General features: G+C 32.4%; 2 protein-coding genes across 2 annotated transcripts; one reads left to right on the forward strand and one right to left on the reverse strand.

Moving 5' to 3' along the window:
- Positions 1-1491: 1491 nt before the first annotated feature.
- On the reverse strand, positions 1492-3506 carry LOC133298346 (DNA-directed RNA polymerase subunit 10-like protein). The gene is made up of 4 exons (XM_061497614.1): positions 3388-3506; positions 3181-3239; positions 1868-1962; positions 1492-1768 (listed from the first exon to the last, which is right to left on the reverse strand). The coding sequence occupies exons 1-4, from the start codon at positions 3421-3423 to the stop codon at positions 1743-1745; spliced, it is 216 nt and encodes a 71-aa protein (XP_061353598.1). The 5' UTR covers positions 3424-3506; the 3' UTR covers positions 1492-1742.
- A 14681-nt stretch (positions 3507-18187) lies between these two features.
- LOC133298342 (E3 ubiquitin-protein ligase BOI-like) lies at positions 18188-24236 on the forward strand. The gene is made up of 4 exons (XM_061497609.1): positions 18188-18347; positions 19998-20150; positions 20933-21294; positions 23527-24236. The coding sequence occupies exons 2-4, from the start codon at positions 20045-20047 to the stop codon at positions 24070-24072; spliced, it is 1014 nt and encodes a 337-aa protein (XP_061353593.1). The 5' UTR covers positions 18188-18347; positions 19998-20044; the 3' UTR covers positions 24073-24236.
- The last annotated feature ends 895 nt before the right edge of the window (positions 24237-25131 follow it).

Genomic DNA, 25131 nt, shown 5'->3' on the forward strand with positions numbered 1-25131 from the left:
TTACCCTAATAATTTATCCTAATAATAAATTATTTCATCTTTTCTTAAAAACGTAAGAACTTTATATAATTATCAAATAACTCCAAACTTTATTTTTCAAGCTCTTTTTTAACTTTAACTTAAAAATAGTTTTTAACTAAAAATATATGTGAAACATAGAAATGTAAATGGATCAGACAACTTATTAAGAGCCTAAGATCCAACCTACATATGCCAAATTTGGTCTATTATATATACTAAAATAAAACAAGCTCAAGTTTCTAAAAAAACCTTTTTAAAAAATAGACAATGTGCTTTTATTACAAGGCACGACCTAAAAATTTATAGGCTAACTTATATTATATTATTTATTTAAAATAAAATAAATAAATTTATTATTTAAATATTTTAAATAATAAAATAATATTTTTTAATTATTGAATAACTAATAAGCTTAAAAAACTAACAAGCTTAGGCCAAGTCTTTTATTAGAGTTATTTTCTCCTACTAGTAACCCTTCAATTTTCGAGCAGTATTTTCTTTTGTTTTTTTATTTTTTTAATAGATACGAGCCCCACATAAGACATGTCTACAACATGAAGAAAATTTCTCCTACCACATAAGAAAATCGAAACCCTTAAACCTATACAAGATTAACAAATCAAATTAGACCTAAAAAGTATTATAGACAAGTCTAGCCAATTTAAACCAAAAGTGAATCCGCCTAGCTCATTTACACCCCTATGTAATACGCTCTTAGACTAAAACTCGCCGAGAGACAGTTAAGAATGCTTTAATGAGATATTCTAAGCATGAACACAATAAAAGAGGAAATCGTGCAAATGTGAATGGGCATAACACACTCACGCATGCATCCGTACAGTTTCTGAAGCATTTAAAGATCTTGAGAGACGCACGCAAATGTAACTGGATGTAACATTCTAAAATACTTATGTTTCTAGAGTTAATAGTTCTGCGGCATAGTCATTTTAGATGCCCCTTGCTTGAATGATTTTATGGAGGGCGAGAGTTGCGATCTCCCTTCAACTCTTGGTCCTTGCTCCGCTACCATAGGTCAACCACAAATTCATACTTTCCCTCAATAATACAGAGATTAATAATCCTAGCAATCCTCCCTAGACCAGAGCTTCAGAAGCCTCTGAACACAAATACAAACATAAGCAAAGAAAGAACCCTCTCTTGAAATGTAGTTCCTGCATGCTTCCTAGAGTTAGGGTAAATTCAACCCACTCACCAACATATCAATCAATTAAAATAGTTTATCATAACACCTAGAGATATGAGACTTAAACCATCCACATCCCCCATATAATCAAACAAACTACTAGACTGAGGTCATTCTGCCTTATAAATATGTTGCAATTCTTGTATGAACAAGGCAAGAATTGCAACTTGCAAATGAAGTTATATTCCCAAAATACAAATCCATAAAACGCATTGAAATCAATTTTGAACTACATCAATAATCAAAGTTTTTTAAAACCATGTGCCACGTGTTTTCTAAAATTTAGTCATTCAAATCATTGTACTATCATTAAACAATTGTACATTGCACTGACTAAAAGTTAAGAAGTAATTAGCACAAGCTATAATAGCCATTCAATAACTGGATACAACCACAATCAATCTGAACATACACACAAACCAAATCTGCTTGATGCAAAACAATCTAGAGAAGGGGAGAAATTGACATGTGGCCCACACAACCAACATCTTGGTTATTTACAATTCCAGAAGCCTCCTTAATTGGGATCAGACTTGTCCAAAGCTGCAACAAAATGTAACATCAGTGTAAAGTGTAAACGAAATTATAATATAAACCAACAAACATGAGCAAAAAAGAATAACAGAGGGAGACAGAAGTTACTATTGTAATTCAGAAGCTTCTCAATGAGGTCAACATGAGTCATAAGCATGCGTCTACAGCAATAACGAACCAACCCCAAAGCATCCAGTGCATCTCTGCATCCCATCATTATGTGTTAATACTACAATATGAGAACCCTAGATACTAAAATGCTGCCAAGGATTCAAGAATTGAGATAATGCCACCTAATATCCACTTAAGAGATGCAGTTGGGGAATGGGGAAAAGCAATATTGTACTGTATGTGGTAATGCTTTTCAAAAATCTTTGCCAAATGCCAATAAAATTATTCTCAATAACAAACATTTTTCAACCTTTAAAAAAAAAAACCTGCAACAATTTCTTAATTTCTCAAGTTCCAACACATTTCATTTTGGGTGATATAGGAAATGAAAAGGGAACAAGTTAGTTATAAAACCCATGATCTTTATAATCAGGACTGGGGCTACGAGAGCTATCAGCTCAGTGACAAGTCCCAACAAGTTTATTTGCGGCTAAGCCAGACGCGTGGCATGTGTACACCATCACTCAAGTAACATATATACCAGCTAGCAATTTAAGTTGTGACCACTGAGGCACTAAATTTGCGACAATGAGGCAAAAATGCAACAAAATTATACAAGGAGATAACTTTAGAAATCTCAATAGACCAGACAAGTTTCTAGACACAAAGTTGTTTTTCCATCCATACCTGAAATGAGTGGTTCTAGGAAAGTCAACAATTTACAGAGAAACATCCTCATCCACAACATCTCTTACACAAAGTGCATTTAATGATATAAATACAAATTGATTATATGTTCATAATCACAAACGCAGTCCAGGGACGAGTCATGCTAAACTCAGGTAATGCTGATTGACAAAAGAATGTCAAACACAATTTAATTTAAAAATACAAACAAACACCATGATATCAATATAAGAAACTAAAACATTTACCAACAGCTCCACAAGAAAAACAAGGTATTAGCACGCCTCTCGCACAGACAACAGGAACAAATTCAATAACATCTCTATAAAAGGATAATCACTTAATCAAATACATAAAAAATTAAAAATCGGATTAAACTACTCAATCTCTGAAACCCCAATAGGACATATTCGATTTCAGCAAGCACAAGATAGCCAGCAAGAACCAATGACGGTTATGTAACATACCCAATAGGCCAACGAAACTAGAAAATTAAATGACTTGCCCCAATATAACAAACCAAAAAAAAATTGAATCTTTCGATTAAAACCTCTATTTTTTGTACCAAAAAATAAAAAAAGCACAGAAAAAAAAATAGAGGGGTTGATATTTGAGAAAGGTACCCTTCACTGTAGTCTGCCTGGAGAAGGTCGAGATAAGGATCCCATTTGTTTCCAATGACCTGAATGTGAGAAAACAAATTGGGTATTAATTAGCCAAAACCCTAAACCCTAATAAGTCTCAAAATGGTGAGTGAAAAAGGGCTTGTGAAAAGCCCTTTTTCTGTTTAGTGGTAATGAAAAGAGAGTGTCGGGAATGGAAGTAAGTACCTTTCCGCATGTGAAACAGCGAACAGGGATAATCATCTTGTTCTGTGCGTGCTCAACTCTCGCAGGTTCTTTTCTTGTTTGCTTTGCCCTGTGCTCACAGTATTCACTCCTTTGGTTGTTTAGTTTTTATTTGCAAGCAGGCTTTAAGCTACTTTAAGCCCAAAAGAAATTTACTAAACAGCATTATTAAATCCTTCAAAAATATACTGGCACAAATTTACAAACTTTTCCACGTGATAATATAAGTAGATATGCACTAATGTTAAAACTTTATAAATATTCACTAATCTTAACATGATTTCACTTTTCTTTTTCTTTTTTTTCGTAAGCTTATTTAATGTTTGTGTAAAGAGATATACACAAATTTTTTACGTAACAAGGGGCATATGTATAAGTTTTTTTTTCAAAATATATTTTAATGTTTAAGTTTGCTAGAACAAAAAATCTCTATCAACAAAGTTCAGCACAGTTGGTAAATAGCTGGATTTCTTAAGCATGCTGACAGGGATTCGATTCCTGGCCGTGCGTACAGAAAAGACTTTGTTGGAAGAGGTTTACCTACTTAATGTGATCTCCCGCCTCGAAATGATTAGTCTCCCACTGTTAGTTGTAGGATGGATACCATAGGAAACCAAAAAAAAAAATCTCTACTAGTGTGCATAAGTATATAGGTTTTGATTAAATTTAAAATATTATTTTTAAAATGTAAGATTAAATCTTAATAATTCAAATTAGTAATGTTACAGTATTTTTCTTGGTCTTAAGTGTGGAGGCAAAGAAGGAATTTTGTCTAATAATCTCAAATAAATAAATAAATAACGAGGAAAAGAGGTGGATAGCCCAGACTAACTTTGTATGTTCCTTGCATTTGATTAAACAATCATACATACTCATTGGATAATCCGTTGATCAATTTCATTGTCGAACCAAACTGAATTAGTTTTAATTGTTTGGTTGTTCAAATTGAAACGATTTTAGTTTTCAAATCGGTTTTTCTTTTCTTGAACAAATTAAGAATCGGTTTGGAACTGGTTGACCGTTAAAAATTGTTTTGGAACTAGTTCCAAAATCATTTTTGAAATCGGTTCAAAATTAATTTGTCTCCTAATTGATTATGAATCTGAACCCATTCTAAACTGATTTTGAATTTATTTCAAACTAGTTTTAAATCAAATTTTAGGATTTTGAGTCATTTTCATGCTTTTAAAATTTGAAATTATTACCTTTGACTTAGGATTGTGAGTTGATTTTATAGTAGGCTATATTCATAGAATGAGTTGTTACAATGATATTTATTTTTCTTTTGAATGATGATGTGCTCCAATCTATTTATCTTTTCTACGCAATAATTTTCTTTTGAATTTCAAGTTTTTAATTTGTAATTTATAGAAAGATATTTTTTTTAACAGTAACTTTTTTTATTTTTTACACAACGCTATATATATTTATTTATATATACACTATTTCAGATTTATATAATTTTATTATTTAATTGATACTAAATTTACATATTCTTAAATTCTAATTTTAGTACGTACTTTTAATATGATACGTTATGTAACATGTTTTTGTTTTTGAACATTATTCCTAAAATATGATAAGCTCACTTTGACGTAAATAACGTAGTTTTTTTTTTTTTTTTTAAGGTGAGCAATAAAGTAGGTTTTATTCAAAGAAAGATGGCAACCACAATCACAGTATTAACCCAATTAACTTTAAAATATTTAACAAAAAACTATTCATACCTCTTTATAAAATTAAAAAATATGAAAATGATACTTTTTAAAAAGTAATAATATTTACCCTTTAAAAAAATTGAAATAAATAAAAATATTTTTTAAAATTTTAAAAGGAAATTGAAATTTTCTTTAATTGGGTTAAAAATTAGTTTAGATCGGCTCTTTTGATTCTTAATCGAATTCAATTAAAATGATTTGGTTCATAAATCACTTTAGATAAAGTGATTCAATTTATTTTACCAAAAATAAAAGTGATTCAATTTAAAAATTAATTTAGAAAACATAAAAATCTTTTGTTGCAATTCAATTCGATTCTATTAGGTTGTTTTAAATTTCTTGCACGCCTCTACCTACAGTTTGATTACATCTAGTAATAAATTTGAAATCAGGATTATGCTATACATGAATGAATGTTGTAGATTATGAGTCATCTAACCTATTTCTATCGTGTTGAATTCGCCTTCTCCATTTAATCGCGCCCCGACTGGTCAAAAAATGTAAAATAAATACAAAATAAGTATTCCTAACATTGTCAATATCATATAATAGACAATATGCACTTTTCATTAAAACCACATTGTTTTAGGACGGAAATTAAGGTATTTTTATAGTTATAATTTATTTCAGAGTTATAATAGTCTCTTTCATTATAATTTTTTTATTTTTCAATCCAAAATGACGTCGTGTTGGGGATGAATGTAGATAACTTATCTACATTCACTATAGAAACATTAAAGCCTATATATATATATATAGGGATTTACATTTCTACAGCTGTTGTACGTGCAACAATCAAATACTTGCCATATATATACGTGAAAGCATTAAATGCGAGGAATCATAACCATACAAATGATGAAAGCATTAAATATGGAGAATCGTAACCATACACATGTCGTTGCTTACGTAAAGCGGCTGCATAAATGATTTTACTATATATATATATATACATATATATATATATATAGCTTATCGTTTCTCAAGCTGATTGAGACAATGTTATTTCCGGCTACTAAATCATAACCGTACGAAGATGGATCAATGGTGATAAAGGAAGAGAGAGAAAAAGGGAATCACAACCATTCAAAGGTGAATCAATTAATATAAAGAAATAAAAAAACAAATCGACGTAGTTTTGGGGTGGCCGAAGATAAACTTATCTCAAGCAGCTTGAGAAATGTTTTTTCCATATATATATGATAACCGTTAATTGGCGGAAATCAACGGTTAAGATGTGGTAGTAACATTATTTGGTTGTCACAATATCATATCCCATATATATATATATATATATATATATATATATATATATATATATATATAGACTTATCGTTTCTCAAGTTGTTTGAGCTAATTTTATCTCCGGTTACTAAATCATAATCGTACAAAGATGAATCAATAATGATAAAGGAAGAGAGAGAAAATGAAAATCATAATCATTCTGAAAGGTATCAGAATTCAGAGAAAGAAACTGAAAATGTAATCTTGTATATTTAGAAAATGAAAACTTAGTTATTGAGTATTACAAGTGCCAGCTATATATACTAAGCTATTCTACTCACTAAATGCTTAAGCATTGGTAACAGAATACAACTGTCATCAAACAGTTATAACTGAATATATCAGTTGCAATCCTAACTGATTATATCAGATACACTGTCATCCCCCCTCAAGCGAAGTGGTCAATCTTTTTGACACACGAAGCTTGGTTCGAAAATCAGAGAAAGAAGTGTTGGATATAGCTTTAGTGAGGCCATCGGCAAGTTGATGAACAGCTGGGACATGATGAACTGAAACAAGCTTGTTGATAACTTTCTCACGTACAAAATGAAGATCAAGTTCAAAGTGTTTTGTACGGGAATGAAACAGGGGATTAGCACTAAGAAGGACTGTGCTAAGGTTGTCACAGTAAATTGTTGGAGTCTTGATCAGTCCAATATGTAGCTCACTTAGAAGAGATCGTATCCACATGACTTCAGTGATGGTGGAAGCAAGGCAGCGATATTCTGCCTCTGTACTGGAGCGGCTGACAACTGATTGCTTCTTGGAGGACCATGATATCAGGTTGCCACCAAGGAATATACAAATTCCAGAAGTAGATTTGCGGTCATCAGGATCGGATCCCCAATCACTATCACAAAAGGCTGAGAGATGGAAGTGAGAAGACTGACCAATGTGAAGGCCATGAGAGAGTGTGCCACTTAAGTAACGAAGGATTCGCTTTACAGCCTTCCAATGTGTGTCAAGGGGGCAGTGCATAAATTGGCAGACTTTATTGACTGAGAATGTTATTTCTGGACGAGTGATGGTTGCATACTGAAGAGCACCCACTATAGATCGATACAAGGAAGGATCATGAAAGGCTGAACCATCCTTGGAGGATAAACGTTGGCCAGAAATCATTGGAGAAGGCATGGGCTTACAATCTGTCATATTAGCTTTCTTCAAAAGGTCAGTAATATACTTGGACTGAGAGAGATGCAGTTGTCCAGTGGAGGATTTATGAGCTTCAATTCCGAGAAAATAGTGCAATTGACCAAGATCTTTGAGAGAGAAGGCAGCATTCAGATCTTTAATAAGGGAAGAGATTACTTGGGGATGTGATCCTGTGACCAAGATATCATCAACATATACAAGAACAAAGGTAGTGGCAGAAAAGGCATAAGAAACAAATAAGGAACTATCACATTTGGTAGAAGTGAATCCCAAATTAGTTAAGGTAGAGCTGAGTTTTGCAAACCAAGCTCTTGGAGCTTGTTTAAGTCCATACAGAGCTTTAGTAAGTCGACAAACAAGCTGTGTGTTTGGAGTAGCAAATCCTGGAGGCTGTTGCATGTAGACTTCTTCAGAGAGCTCACCATTTAGAAAGGCATTATTTACATTAAGTTGATGTATAGGCCAACTTCGAGCAAGAGCAATAGTGAGAACAACTCTAATGGTGGTTGGCTTGACTACAGGGCTGAAGGTTTCTGCATAATCAAAGCCTTCAACTTGATGGAATCCCTTGGCCACAAGTCTAGCCTTATATTTGGAAATGGAGCCATCTGGATTATATTTTGTTCTGAAAACCCATTTGCATCCAATAGGTGATCTGGCTTGAGGAAGAGAGACAAGCTTCCATGTGTTGTTGCGGAGAAGAGCACTAAATTCATCCTTCATTGCTTGGAACCAGTGTGGTTGAGCAATGGCTTGAGCAGTAGAAGTAGGTTCGATGGAAGTGAGAAGTGCTTTTGGTTTGAAGATGCCAGCCTTGGCTCGAGTAACCATGGAATGTTTATTGTTGTTGGCAGTAGATGATGATGCAGGTAAATCAGTAATAGGTTCTATAGGTGCTGCAGGTGCGTCAAGGGGAGCATCAAAGTGAGAAGAAGTTGGTTGAGTATTCTGTAGAGTGATTCTGCACACAGAAGAAACCAAAGGCAAAGAAGGTGCAGGCAATGTAATAGTGTTAATGGTGTTAGTTGAATTGACAGCACTATGGTCACGGGTTGTTGGATGAGGTGTAATGTGAGTTGTGGGAATAAAGGGGACAGACACATGTGACACTGGAGTAGAGACAGGGATTGGGTTAAGTTTGGGAGTTTTAAAAGGAAAAAGTAACTCATTGAAAAGGACATGTCGAGAGAACACTACTTTTCCTGAAGTAGTGAGGCATTTGTAGCCTCTATGAGATGTGCAGTAACCTATGAATGTGCATTGATCGGATCTGTAATCAAATTTGTGTTTATTGAAAGGTCTGAGGTATGGATAACAAGCACATCCAAAGGGTTTTAGAAGGGAGTAATCTGGACATTGGTGAAATAGAATTTCAAAAGGAGAGATATTGTTTAAAGTTGGGGATGGCAGCCTGTTAATAATAAAGGTGGCAGAGATAAAGGCATCTTCCCAATACTTTAGTGGAATGGAGGATGCTGCCATAATAGTCAAGGCAGTATCAACAATATGCCTATGTTTTCTTTCGGGTGTACCATTTTGCTGATGAGCATATGGACATGTCAAGCGATGGATGATACCAAGACTTTGAAGAAGAGGAGTGAGTTTTAAATACTCCTTGCCATTATCCGTTTGGACAGCTTTTATTTTGGTTCCAAGTTGTAATTCAGCCATTGTTTTAAATTGGTTGAATGCAACAAAAGTTTGAGATCTGGTTTTCAAAGGGTAGATCCAGGTATATCTACTAAAGGCATCAACAAATGAAATGTAATATTTGGAGCCATATGAGCTATCAATGGGAGCTGGTCCCCATATATCAGAAAAGATCAATTCAAGAGGCTGATGATAGGTGGAAGTAGACAATTGAAATGGAAGTTGATGCATTTTTCCTTTACAGCAAGCATCACAAATGATGGCATCCATTTTATTTTCAAATGAAATTTTACAGTGATTGAGGACAGCTTTTACAGTTTTGAAAGAAGCATGTCCTAGTCTACTGTGCCACAAATCTAAAACTGACTTATTGTTTACTGTCTGTGTATACAAAGCAGAAGGAACAGAATTGAAAGTTGACAAATTGTTTTTCTTGAGAACTTTGGCACCATCAAAGGCATATAGTCCATTTCTAAGAGTTCCTTGGAGAAGAATCTCCTTGGTAACCTGAGATTTGACAAAACAAGAGTTAGCATGAAATTCAAAGAATACATTGTGTTCTTTTGCAAACTGTGAAACACTTAACAAATTCTTGGACAAACTCGGGACATGTAGCAGATTGGACAAGGTAAAGGATAAAGAATTGAAAGGAGAGTGAAGGATGGAATGACCTATGTGCTGTATATTCAAATTAGAACCATTACCTATTTGCACTGACTCTTGTCCTTTGTAATCTGATCTTGCAAGAAGATTAGATGCATCTGGTGTAAAATGGTTCGTAGCTCCAGAATCAGGATACCAAACTGGATCAAACGCTGAGTACGAATCTGGCACATCATCATTCTTGAATTGTTGAGAAGTTTGACTAGAACTAGCTATAGCAACATTTGCATGAAGTTTCTGGTTGCTGTTATTTTGTTGGCCAGTTGAAAACGGGTTTGGGTAATCTTCAGAAAAACGATGATGGCACTCCCATCCCATATGGCCAAATTTGCCACATACCTGACATTGAGATCTGCTATTTGTGCTATATTGATTAAATCTGCCTCCTTGATTGAATCTGCCTCTGTAACTTCTGCCTCCTGAATTGAACCTGCCTCTATAGTTTCTGCCTCTTGGATTAAAGAAATTTCCTCTGCTTGAACCATTGTACTGGTTATTCGATCTTTGGAATTGCATCTGTGCCATATTTGCTTGTAGTGACAAGCCTTCTGTTTTTCTATGCTTTTCAATCCTCTCTTCTTGAGCCATAAGTAAGGCTTCCATCTCATTAACAGAATAAGAGTCAGTTCTTGAAGTGACAGAAATTATAAAAGGATCATAATCCTCACCTAAGCCATCAAGTATAGCTTCAATATGATCTTCAGTAGAAACTTTGGAACCTACAGCAATGAGAGAATCAACAATTTTCTTGATTTGAAGTAAGTATTTGGAGATACTTCCTTCTTTCTTCATGTTCTTGAGCTGAACCTTGAGTTGCTTGATTTTGGCTTTTGTGTGTGAGGTAAAGAACTCCTCAAGATTTTGCCAGATTTCACAAGAGTTTCTGCATCCAACTATCTTTGTGTGTGTCGAGTCAGACATGGAGGCCAACAACCAAGACATCAGTAATTGATCTTGCTGTTCCCATAGATCATCTCCATACTCTATTCTTGCGGCTTCATTATTAACTGTGATAAACTTCTGGAGTTTGAATCCCTTGATTGTAGCTAGAGCTTGCTGTCTCCAGGGAAGAAAATTATCTTCACCAAGCTTGATCGAAACAGGATTCGAAAAATAGTGAATTGAAGGCTGAAAAGTTGCAGGTTGGGTCTGCGTAGCGGAAGGTTGGGGATTGAGTGTCTCCATGGATCAAGAGTGCTCTGATACCATGAAAGGTATCAGAATTCAGAGAAAGAAACTGAAAATGTAATCTTGTATATTTAGAAAATGAAAACTTAGTTATTGAGTATTACAAGTGCCAGCTATATATACTAAGCTATTCTACTCACTAAATGCTTAAGCATTGGTAACAGAATACAACTGTCATCAAACAGTTATCTCCGGTTACTAAATCATAATCGTACAAAGATGAATCAATAATGATAAAGGAAGAGAGAGAAAATGAAAATCATAATCATTCAAAGGTTAATCAATTAATATAAGAAAATAACTAAATAAAACGATGTAGTTTTGAGCTGATCGGAGATAAATATATTTCAAGTAAGTTAAGAAATATTTATATATATGGAAAAATATTTGTCCTTTTAAAAGATCTAACTTTATGTCATTTTAGATTCTAACCGTTGAATTCCGTCAATCAATAATTAGGATTTATTGAGTTTTATTGTGAATTACTAATTAATTAATAAATTTGACCCAATAAATTCTAACCGTTGATCGATAGAAATTACGGTTAGGATCTAAAATAACACAAAGTTATATCTTTTAAAAAGACAAATATTTTTCCCATATATCTATATGAGTGGTGATATTCTTACTACTAGAAAAATTTACTACCAACCCACTATCTCCATAATCACCATTGGATCAACATTTTCTCTTTCTTCAAATACTTTTTAACATTCTCTCTTTGATCCAATGGTAATTGTGGAGGTAGTGGGTTGGTAGTGAATATTTTTGGTAGTAAAAATATCACCCTCTATATATATATGGAAAAAATGTGTATCATTTTAAAGGATGTAAAGTTGTGTCACTTTAAGTGAGAGAAAGAAATAGATAAAGGAAGAGAGAGAATGGACAAAAAAATATAAAAATGTGGGTCCCACATCTTTGTGAGAGTAAAATGACATAAGTTATGTCATTTAAAAGGATAAACACTTTTCCCTATATATATATATATATATATATATATATATATTGACCTATTATTTATTTAACGAAAAAATATTTTTCTTGCAACTTAAGATAAGTTTATCTCTGGTCACCCCAGAACTACGTCGTTTTGTTTATTTATTTCCTTATATTAATTGATTCACCCTTGAATGATTATGATTCCTTTTTTCTCTCTCTTCCTTTATCACCATTGATCCATTTTTGTACGGTTATAATTTAGTAACAGGAGATAAAATTATCTAAGAAACGATAAGTCATATATATATATAGGGGTTTACATTTCTGCAGCGGTTGTACGTACAACAATCAAATACTTGCCATATATGTACTTGAAAGCATTAAATACGAAAAATCGTAACCATACAAAGGATTAAAGCATTAAATGTGGAAAATCATAACCATACACATGTCGTTGCCGTACGTAAAGCGCCTGCGCAAATGATTTTACCATATATATATATATATATATATATATATATATATATATATATGGCTAAATGATTTCTGCAGTTACTGTACTTACAGCAAGCAAGGATCCGCGTCCGAATTCTAGGATACGGCAACGGATCCTGAGTTTTTTTTTTTAAAAAGCCGTGGGACCCACTTTTCTGTGTCAGTAGATAACACTATCTACGGCTGCTGCAGAAATGTTAAGCCATATATATATATATATATATATATATATATATATATATATATATATATATATATATATATATATATATACCGACCACTCACTCGTACCAATCACTCGTATTGCAAAATCAAGCCTGAAAAGTCTCTCAACGCATTTTAAAGCTTGTGCGTGGGCCACTTAGTTGGATACTCTAGCATTTTTTCTTTGCTTCTTTTCATGTATATGACGTATTTGCTAGGTAATTAAATAGACCAGTTAGGTTAGACAAACACAAATACCACTTTGTTAATCAATTATCACAGTCAAAATTTTATGTTTTCACACGATGTGATTGTACTCTTCATTTCTAAAGTCACCTATTGACCATAACTTACGTTTAGAAGGAATGATTCTCTCATATCATGTTAAAATAGATGTGAATTTTTTTTTGTCTATATCTCTCTTCATTAATATTGATTACGATCCAACTATTTAATGCATATATAAAAAGAGAAATAAATACAAAATTTTCATATGTCCAGCATTTAGAAGTTAGAACATAAAGAGAAGGAGTATGAGGCTGAATTAATGCTTCTAATTATAACATTCAGCTGCCACTACACAAAAGGTAAAGCCAGAATTATTCTTAGGAAGAATCACGAACCATTTGACCATTCCCCTCCCAACCCAAACCCTGTTTGTGGTTTGATGTGAACCAAGTAGTTGGGAAATTTAGTCGGATACAGAAACGGAATCCTTCAACTCAAAAAAAAATAATTGATGGTGATTTACAATCCCATATGTTAAATGCTCAAATAATGGATCTATGACCATAATCTATTCCTTACACGGTTTTGGAATAATAAATGTCAACACGGCTTAATTTCAAGGTAGGGAGAGATGCTTGATGCTTCCATTGAGATAATATAGAAATGTTTCAAAATATAACTTTGAGAAAGATTAGAATTTAAACAAAAAAAAAAAAGATTTCTTGAAAAACTAAAACATTTTAATACACTATTTTATAAAGGGTTTGCATTTTCTGCAGTTACTGCAGATAAGTTATCTACAGTAAACCCAATACGACGTCCTTTTGAAGCAGAAATCATGGTATTTTTGTAATTTTAATTTATTTTAGGGTTATTGTAGTCTTTATAATTATAATTTTTTAATCTTTCAATTCCAAAACGACGTCGTTTTGGAAGTAAATGCAGATAACTTATCTGCAGTAACTGCAGAAATATTTTTCTGTTTTATAAATAATTAAACTACTAACTTTATCCTAATTTCATCTAAATTTTATGTACATAAATTATTAACTATTTCTGTATTTAAGAATGGGTTTGGGATGTTAAAAAGTAAGAAGTAATTTTAAAATGTCATAAGTTTAATAATTGCTTTTGTTTTACAAAACTTTTGGTGAAAATTGATTTTATTTTTAAATTTTAATTATATAAATTGATTACTTTACCTACTAAATAACTTATTTAATTATTACAAAAAAATAGCTTATTTAATGAATTGATTTAAGATCAACTATGTTTTTAATGAATTTGTTTTCATTTTAAATCAATTTAAATCTAATTTTTTTTATTATGAGGTCAGAACATAAAACCTAATTTTTAAATAAAATAAAATAAAATTATTTATTATTAAATATTTCAAAAAAATGAAAAAGAGCGCTTAATAATCAATATGTTTTAATTATCTATATTTTTTGTGTCTAGTTTAAAATTTTCAAAGAAAAATGATACTAACTCTGATTTAATTCTTAAAAAAAAAAGAGTGAAGTATCTTTTGGATGTTCAACAAATATTATGAAGCCCAATTTAATCGCTTAGAAAAAAAAAGTCAATTCGTAGTCCTCTGAAATTTAAAATAGACTTATATTAGTCTTTTTGAGGAAATAACGTGAGTCTTCATTGAATTTCAAAGAGACCATGATTTTGAGTGAATGAATCTATTTTAAATTTTAGATGAATTATAAGTCAACTTCTTATTTATAAGGGATTAAAATAAATCCCATAATTTTTATTAAGGATATTAAAGGTATTTTAATAAAAAAAAAAAGAAGAAGTAGAAAAGTCATCTAGGTCACATATGCTATCCAATAACTCGTACAAAAGTTTGTGAGGCATTTATTATCATTTTTCTTGTAAGAAACGGTGCCTTGAAACTATTATTTCGAGGGGAATAGATCCCTTTTTTAACAGGAAAACAAAACATTATTCCTGTTAATCCGTCAATAAATGTGTAAGCATTCTTTTTGTTTTTTAATTTTTGTTTGATAACAAAGCCCACCAAAATTTGTATCTGCAGCACTTTTATTTTTTTTCCTGTTAAAAGAAGAATGTATTTCCCTTATTTCAAACTCAACTATGCGACTTTTATTGGCAAAAAAATATGTCAATTATGCAATCGTCTTTTATCACTCAGGGATACATTATTTAAATTTGTACGAACGCTTATATTCAACTAATTCAACATGGACAAATTTATAAAATATAGGGTATATTAGGTAGTCGGAATAATCTTAGTTTAATTTATATTAACTTAATTTAATTGATTTATTAATCACCCTAAAAATGAACCCTTTTTTTAGTGAAGATTCGTTTAAATTTTTTTTTTTTAAAAAAAAAAGAGAGAGACAAAACTCGACTCAAATTATTCATTAGTTGTATGAAATTGTAAATACTAAGACACCCCATTAGCTGAAAACTTTTGTACATACATTGTTTTGAAATTGGTAATAGCAGTTGGTGATAACTTATGACTTAGTAGGTTCTAATTAGGACTCTCACGTTAACCATCTTGTCTTAAAAAAAGTATTTTTTTTTTAATTAGTGATAATGGGATTAGTGTTGTTTATGTTACTCCAACCTTTTATGTAAGAAAGAAGATATGATCTGAAAGGCAACAATATTTATTATATCAGAGAGTTAATGACCGAATTAAACAAAAAAATAAAAGATTTTTCTTTTCTTTTTTTTATTTTATTTTTTGTTGCGTTATGGTACGTGTTAGGTGTTGCACCTAAAATTCCGCGAACTAATGGAGACTCCGGATAATGGTTACCCGCCAAAATAATTCGCAAAACGACACATCCTAAACGACAACAACAGAAATAAAAATGGTAGGGTCCTCCATTAATGTCAGTCAGCATAGCAGGGAAGGGTGCTTCCGTGCCGGCCAAAGCAGCGGAATCAGCTTTTTAAATAAATAGATACATACATGAAATTGACACAAATAGTATAATGGATCATTGTGTGTTTGAAATTTTACTATTTTTATTTAAAATTTATTAATATAATTTTTTTCAATTTAAGCAAATTTAAACAAAATAAAATAAAATTATAAGCTTTTCTATCAAAGTAAAACATTAAAGGGTTAATGCAAATAAGTTATCTGCAATAAGTTTAATACGTCGTGATTTTGGGACAGAAATCATGATTTTTTTGTAATTTTAATTTATTTTAGGATTATAATAGTCTTTATAATTATAATTTTTAATATTTCAATCCCAAAACGACGTTATTTTAAGAGTAAATACAGATAACTTATCTACAATAACTGCAGAAATATTTTTCTGAAAATTAAAATATTCAACCCATTGATTTACGAGCCATTGGAGCCAATATTCAACATAATTAATGGAGAAAATTTAAGTTAATGTAATTAACTTAAAAACATGACATAAGAGAAGAAAAAAAAATGGGGTTTTAGTTTGTTCTTTGACATGACACGAAAACTTTTTTACACACACAATATTTTATGAGGTTCACATTTTTTAAAACAAAAAAAAATAAAAAATTAAATCACGCAAAACGAATTTCTAGAATATTACACAATCATTTTTCCTACCACATAACTTTTATAAAACCCAAAAACAATTTGAAAAAATGGATAGAGTAAGTTTTGTTTCGGTGATTCTTGGGCTCCAGCCAACCATAGCCATCTATATTCAACAATTCACGATAATATCAATGCTACGATTGGCATTCGATTAAATTTCAAAGGAGACATTATCATACTATTATTGGAGTGATATTTTCAAGAATGAGAAATGCTACATTTATTTTTTCTCCATTCTCTCACCACTTTCATCAGACAAATGATTTTGCAGCACAATGTTATCATAGTGGCTCTAAAATTGAACCATGAAAATTGTTCAAAGCTCAAAGCATCTATGGATGATGACATGCTCTAAGCTTTGTATCCACTCTTTAAGTTGTTTGTTTGGTTGGATTAACTTTATAAATTTGATAATTCAAATCAAATAAACTAAATTTCTTTAGATTACTTTAAATCACTAAACCGTTTCGCAGCAAATCAATTATAATTGATTCAGTTATTGGATTCATTTATGATTTTTTAAGGATTCAGATATACCTCTATAATATATACTAATGTACTTAAGCATCAACATCAACATCAACAACACCTTTATCCCAAATTAATTGGGGTCGGTGGTAGATGAATCCACATGAAAGATACAAAACGGTTGAAAAAAAGTTAAAAAATAAAAAAAATAAAAATAAAAAAGTACAAAAGTAAAAAAAGTCAAAAATAAATAAATAAAAATAAACAAATAAAATAAAAATATAAAATAAGATAAAATAAAATAACAATATAAATTAAGCATAATGCTACAAAAAATAATAATAAATTTGACCTGCTCACAAGATAATAAATTTAATTTTTGAGAATCACACCAAACCCGAAATTAAGTTATTCAAATCCGTTAAGTTTTCCGTCATCAATTAGTATAAAAAAATATAATAATAAGTTGATATAAAAGATAATTGGCGATGTTAATATGAAATTAATTGAGTTAGTTAAAAAAAAAATTTGTTTAAACTTTTTTTTTTCAATTATAAATACTTGTAATCCAATTTGGAAAGACTAGGCTATCTTATTTTATTAAAATGATGTTATATTTAGTTTTCAAAAAATGAAAAATTGTTTGGTTAGCATTTTCTGTGAAAATGTTTTAATGAAGTAAAGCTAATTCTCCAGTAAAAAGGCAGTTGTTACAAACAATTTTTCTATATTTATTGTAGCTGTTGAAAAATAGTTTTCTAGTTTATTACTTTTAACAGTAAAAAAAGAAGTTAATTATAAGTTACATTTTCTTTTTATTTTCTTTTTTACATAAAAGTTACATTTTCAAATAACGACAAAAACACTAACATTATTATTTTTTTTAAAGTTCTTAAAATGTGCTGATTAATATATTAAATTGATATTAATTTTTAAACTGTTGAGATATGAAATCAATGTTGATTTCTTTAGAAATTAAACCGCTGTAACTACAAAAAAAAAAAAAAAAAAACTGATATCATTTCCATCTTTCAAGAAATAAATTGGTGTCAGTTACATTTTAAAAAAACACATTTTTAGATTAAAAATACTTCCTGTCCTAAAATCTTGTCTAAGACTAACAGTATTTATTTATAATAATAATAATAACAATTATTATTATTATTCCCCACCGCACTACCTTTCTTTCTATTTTACATTGTCATCTGCATCATCCATATTCCACAACATTCATCACTAACCACAACGTTTCTAGATCTCTCTCACCCTCTCTTTCTTTCTCTCTCTCCTCTTCTTTGCAGAGGGTTCCAACGTTAATCTTCTTTTCCTATGGCTTCCGATTCTCTGGTTATAAAGCAACTAAGGTATTTTACTGGTTTTTGTTGCTTCTATCTTTCTTATTGTTTCATTTCATGTCTCAAAGATTTAGAGTTTGTTATAACATTGTATTTTCCTCGGCTTCGGAGACATAAGGTAAGGTTGTGGTTTCTGTTTTTTCTTTTGGCCTTGATTCAATAGTTTCCATATTGGTCTTCATGTGAATATCGGAAATGATTTTTTTTTTTTTGGGTTTATTCATCTCTTGCTCCTTTGATTTTGTTGATCATCTAAACTGGGTAAAACTCAAAATTTTATCATCAATATATATATATAATCTGCAATTAAATGTTCTGTTTTGATTTGATTAGTCATCATGTGTTGGCCTTCTTATAGAAGGCTTCTTTTATTCTCTGTTGTTGTCACATTTTAATGGATATTCATCATATTTATTTGGAAAGTTTTGTAGTCATTAATTTCCATTTTTTTTTACTGAAAACTTGTGTTTATATAAATCGGCACTCTTGCCTCTTACCTGCAAGGATTGTCAAGTTTATACACTCTGTTGAAGGGGTTGAAAAAGATTCTTCTTTTGCAGACACTGAGGTGGGCATGTTTTTTGTGTGTTGAAGATGTTTTTGATCCCTTTTTATGGAGATGATGAAGGTCTAGATAGATGAATTAATTGCAGAATATGATTAACAGAATGTTCAGACAGGGTTTTGAAGATGATGGAATTTAGGCTACGAAGATTCCAGGAAAGACAATATTAATGTTGAAGATGATGAAATTTCTACTTCCAGATGGTTTAAGAGTTCAGGAAGAGGGTGTTGACCTTAATGGCAATTTACAAGGAGAGTTGAGGTTAACGATAAGTTTAGGCTGTCAACTTGCCATAGAGTAAGGATTGTTTTGTAGGAGATCAATAGTCATTCTATTAATAAGGGCGTAGATGTCAGGGGCTGCCTACTTTAGGCCTGACTTGGCCTGAGCAGGTTTAGGATTTTAGAAAAGTTCATTTAAAAATTAGAATGTAGGCCCATTTTAAAAAGCCTGACCTAGAAGAGCCTACAGGCTATCCATGTGATCTTTATGAACATTAAGCCGTGTTAGGCTTTTTAGTTTTTTTATAATAGGTCAGGCCAAATTTATAAATTAAGCCTTTAATAGGCTAATAGGCCAGTATAGGCTCGGCTTTAATAAATGTTTTACATAGGCTTAGGCTAACAAAGCCAAAGCCTGGCCTAATCTGCCCCCCCCCCAATTTACACCCATAGTCCTAAATACCTTAGTAAAGTTAAGTAGGTAGAAATGGAGCTTCAAAGATTAGCAACAACAGTAAATTATGGAGGGCCTAAAGGAATTAGAAGGCTTAATTTGGTTATTTTGAAGCTTTTAAGTTGTCTTCTTTGTTGAAGGCAAAGGTGTTGTTTTTTGTTTAACTTTTCCGAAGAGACTTTTGGGGCAGTTGTGGCGGCTTCTTTATCTGTTTTATCCTTGGGTTTTTTTGTTTTCCTAAGCTTTGATGTTTATTTTCACCTTCCTATCCATGTGTGTGTGTGTTCAAATATACGGTTTTAGCTTTTATCTTTACCAAACAATTTAAAGCTTGAAAATTGGTCTGTTATTGTAGAACATTTCATGTTAGCTTTTCATAATTTAAAATTTTGACGTTATTTAATCTTTTTTCCGTGTAGTTATAGAGCTACATAATTTGAGATACGCAAGCTCATATCCCGAGACAATGTTGGGGGGCAACAATGGTAATTCTGTGCTTCCTGTTTTCTTGGATGAGACTCAATTTCAGTATCAAACTAATGCAGCAAATCAGCTGCAGTTGTTTGGAAATAGTAAGTTTTCTCCTTCATTTTTCCATGCTATAATAAAATTGTGCATTGAATAATTTATCAATTTGGGTGTGGTTGTTACATGGGGTATCTTTCCTTGTTTGTTAGACTTATGTTCTTTTATAATAATATGTTTGTCTTTGATGGTCCACTGTTTATAAAGTTTCTTGCTATAATTTTCTTTGCCATTATTCTTACACAAGTACTACTTTATATATTGTACTTAAAATACTGTCCTCCTTTAGCCTTGTATCTGTCACAGACATGATTATGGCATCTTTCCTCTGAAAAAGGAGGGACTGCAAGATTCTGGTTATGACTTCTTATTGTTCCTTGTGTGATGTTTTGCTTGTGTGATATGTTTGGGCCTTATGTTATTGGTAATGGTAAGTACTAATTTCTGCACCTACTTATCATGCATCCGCTCTAATAAATATTGATATTGAAAATTTTAAACCTTAAAATTCTAATGGGTCCTATCCATGGCATTTTATAAGCCAAAATGCATGTAACTGAAGGTCCTTCTAACTTGAATCATATACCACATCTGACTGACAAAGACAAAAACTGGTTGTTTGTATTTGCTGTTGATAGCTGCGATGTTCTTATTTTGTGTTGCCAATTAAAAATTATTACTTACTTGTGTCACATACTCTTTTTCTTGTTGTTGCTGTGCATTTCCTTAAATAACCATTTAAATTCGTTTAATTTTTCTTAAAAATTCTGGTAGTTTGTCTATAGTTTTGCCATATCACTGATTGACGAATGTGAAATATCTTGTGCAGTACAAGCTGGATGCAGTGTTGACCCAGTTAATTATTTTGGGAATGAGCATATTAGTTCCATGATTCGGCCTAATAAACGAAGCAAGGAATTAGAAGATATATCAAAGCAGCAAAAGCTCCAGATTTCCTTAAATTACAATGTTTGTCAAGATGAAGCTGATGGTTCAGCAAGCATTCCAAACCCAAACCCTGTGTCAACAGGATTGAGACTTTCTTACGATGATGATGAGCGTAACTCGTCTGTTACTTCTGCAAGTGGCAGCATGACTGCCACACCTTCAATCATACTATCCCTTGGTGACAATATCAGAACTGCGCTTGATAGGCAGCAAGAAGAGCTGGACCAGTATATTAAGCTTCAGGTAATATATCGTTGTAGCTCTATATTGTGGGAAGTCTTCTGTCATTGAGTCACTTATGTTATACACCGTCGCTTTCATCTTATGGTAGATGATTTCACATTTTGCTCTATCTATTTTCTTCTGATTTCCTGCATTTTCAGATATATTATTATGCAGATGTTCTGGGTAGGATTTTATATTTTGTTGTAGGCCTTTTATTGAGTGATTATAAGTAGTTATTCTCTTGAAGAAATATTGCTTGTTGAACACTACTATCTCAAATGTTTTACTCATGGAGTAAGTCACAGACAAATCATGCTTCGGACCATCTGTTCCCAAAATGACAGATAACACAAGAAACAGAGAGATAATTGTTTTGAAAGCTGATTTCCAGTAAGAATCAAGTCAAATTATAATGAACTCAACAATACAGAAATTAAAGGAAAGAAATGAATTCTGCTACAATACTGCAGAAATTTGACTACAGAATAACGTAAGCATGACAAGGATTTTCAGTAGCTTTAGAGAGGCTATGGTCTCTCCCAAAGTCCAATCCCAAATCTTGCCGAGTCCCAAAGGTACCTCCCTTGCTCTTTCTTTCCCCTATTTAACCACTTCAGCACCCTCTGCATTGATTCACATCCTCCCTCCAACCCGCAACTGATTTCCCCATAACAAACTAGGGAAAATTCTTTATTGACTTAGCGCATGTTAATAGTGATCCCCTGTATCACTTCCTACAATAAGTCTTCACTATTGGGTTTTTATAAATACTCCCTTCCCAAACTTTTACCTAGAGGTGAAGGCAGATTGCAAAAGCCATCCTCCAGGGTGCTTGTGATGTAGTGTCCTACTTTTGCAAGAAGCATTATAGTTTCCACTGGAATTCCATTTCTCTACAACTCCCATGGGTTGATAATTATATGGAAGCAACATGAAGATCGTCACACGAGAAGTCAAGTTTACTTCTTCGTATGAATTAGTTATTCCAAGCTCCTCATTAATGAAAGAAATGTCATGTAAATCAAAAGCTTTACCAAGACAAAGCTTATAAAATGCAGCTGACACTAGTAGATTCCATAATTGATTCTAAAAAACTTTAGCCACTACACATGGCGGTTGCCATTCTCTCCGTTTCCCTTGCCAAACTGCTTCATCGGGAAACCTGTTCAGTTCATAATGGGAGATCATCAAAATCCAAGCAACAACACTAATTTGAGGTATTTTATCTAACATCTTATGAGCAATACCAAGTGCACTCAATTTCGCATAAATCGCAACAATTGCATGTTGAACAAATGAATCCAGGCCACAGCCAGAAACCAAAACTCTCGAATGAATAACATTGGAAGGGGCTTTGATGAGGGGATTGAAGAGGAGAGAATCGGGGTTGAACACGGAACTGATGGCATATTCTGCTTATTCTGATTGCTCTTCAGTATCCTCCAGCTCATGTTTTCCATCCCATTTTTTGGCTTCCTTGAAAGGAATGAAAGGATCTCCAATTGATTAAACCCTTGAATTTGACTCAATAGAGACAGTTAGCGACCGGTCAATACCCTTATGTATCATCGATCGCAACATATGTTTGGACAACATGTCAACCTCCTCCTCTGAGATTTCGCAAGTTTGTGTCTGGAGCCATGTAACAGCAATTAGCGCCCAACCCATTTTTATTTTTTTTTTCGAAATACTGCTCCATGTTGATGGGCCATCTGGAGACTTCTTCACCATCAAATTCTGGAACCATCTTTTAATCGGAGCTGTGAAATCAATTGTTAGGATTCAAGTTCCCAAAATGACAGATAACACAAGAAACAGAGATAATTGTAATGAAAGCTGATTTTCAAAAAGAAACAAGTGGAATTACAATGAACACAACAGTACAGAAATTAAAGGAAAGAAATGAATTCTGCTACAATACTGAAGAAATTCAACTACAGAATAACATAAGCATGACAAGGATATTCCAGTAGATTTAGAAGGGCTACTTTCTCTCCCAAAGTCCAATTCGAAATAAGTGATTCCCTGTTTGTGGGCAAGTGATTCCCTGTACCACTTCCTACAATAAACTTTCCCTATTTGGTTTCTATCAGTTTGCTTATGAGGTTTTATCATTTTTGTATTGTTCCATTACACTAGGTTTCATCAACATAAGTTGTACTTTGCAAATTGAATTATCGTTTATGCATGACTCATGGTTTGGTTGTATTGCAACTTTATGAGACAATTTTTCAATTACTTTCTTCACAGAAGGAACAATTGTCAAAGGGAGTGAGAGATCTGAAACAAAAGCACATGGCTTCCGTCCTTTCTGCCATTGAGAAAGGTGTTAGTAAGAAGCTTAGGGAAAAAGATGCAGAGATAGAGAACATGAACCGTAAAAATAGGGAACTAGCAGAGAGAATAAAGCAGGTATCTGTTGAAGCACAAAACTGGCACTACAGAGCAAAGTATAATGAATCAGTTGTCAATGTATTAAGGAACAATCTCCAGCAGGCAATTTCACAAGGAGTTGAACAAGGAAAGGAAGGTTTTGGAGACAGTGAAGTTGATGATGCTGCTTCATATATTGATCCCACTAACTTCCTGAGCATTCCTGGTGCACCTAAATCTACCTCGAAGTACCCTCATGGTATGGATAATCTGACTTGCAGAGCATGCAAGGCAAAGGAGGTTTCCATGTTGTTGATGCCTTGTAGGCACCTATGCTTGTGTGATGAGTGTGATAGATTTATCAGTGTTTGTCCTGTTTGCCAATTGATAAAAACCACAAGTGTCCATGTGCATCTGTCTTAACTTATAAAGGGTGAGTATTTAAAGAAAATGGAAAATACATCACTGTTATGCTTGTGTGATTTGTCTGCTTAAGTTATGAATTGTAAAGCACTTGTCACTATAAAAATTAACTTCCAATGATATCTATATTCTCTTTGCAGATTGGCTTATGTTAACCCTCCTTCCCTTTTTTTAATCATTTTATGGATTTGTACCTTATTGCTGATGCGATGCATCAATATTATATGATTCGAATATAAAAATATTGGGAGGTACATGATTTTCAAGCCCTGCATTTGGTTCATATAAGGAATATTTGTGGTTTTCTATTTAAAAAATTAGTTTTTCAGCATATTGACAAAATAGGATTAGTTTTGTTATATCTATACATGATTTGGATGAAACGGAGAGGTACATGAATGAATCGAATACACACCTAAAAGAGAGGGATTTCAGAGACTGTGCAGGTATGAGACTATACAGTTGAAGATGACTTAAAGGATTTAATACGTACTACTTATATTAACAAAATGCATCTACTTTTCGCTAGCTCGGAACAGAAGAACTCCATAGGTAAGTGTGCTTGACTTGGAGCAAGAGTAATTCTGGGGTGGGTGATCTCCTCATAAGTTTTTCCAAAAAAGTGAGTGAGGACAAAGTACGTCGAAAAATCTCGTGTTAGTTTATGAGTACAAAATCATTGATTTTTGAAGTAGCCGGGTGTTACAAGCTACCTCCTACATATATTTTCTGACTGTTGCAGAATTACAGCGAACATATATTGCCTTTTCTTAAGCCATTAACGTTGTCATAGAAATAAATTAATTCGCGAGCAGCAACTACATTCTAAGGGACTTAGAAGCTCAGTTCAATTTTGTTATCTATGTCTCACTTTTTCTTGTCTCGTTCTTGATAGGTTTAAATTCCTATCGTGAAGAGAGAGAGAGATTTTATTGAATTAAAAGAGAATTACAAGCAATAGGAAAAGAGCATAACTGCTCCCAGCATTGAAGGATCTCTCCAAGCCCCTACTATGCAGAACATAAATTTCAACAAGAAAACCAGACTACCCTATCATAA

The sequence above is a fragment of the Gastrolobium bilobum genome, unplaced genomic scaffold (genome assembly GCF_033153095.1).
Source record: "Gastrolobium bilobum isolate Gb01-03AN ecotype WA unplaced genomic scaffold, APGP_CSIRO_Gbil_v1 utg33134, whole genome shotgun sequence".
Lineage (NCBI taxonomy): Eukaryota > Viridiplantae > Streptophyta > Magnoliopsida > Fabales > Fabaceae > Gastrolobium > Gastrolobium bilobum.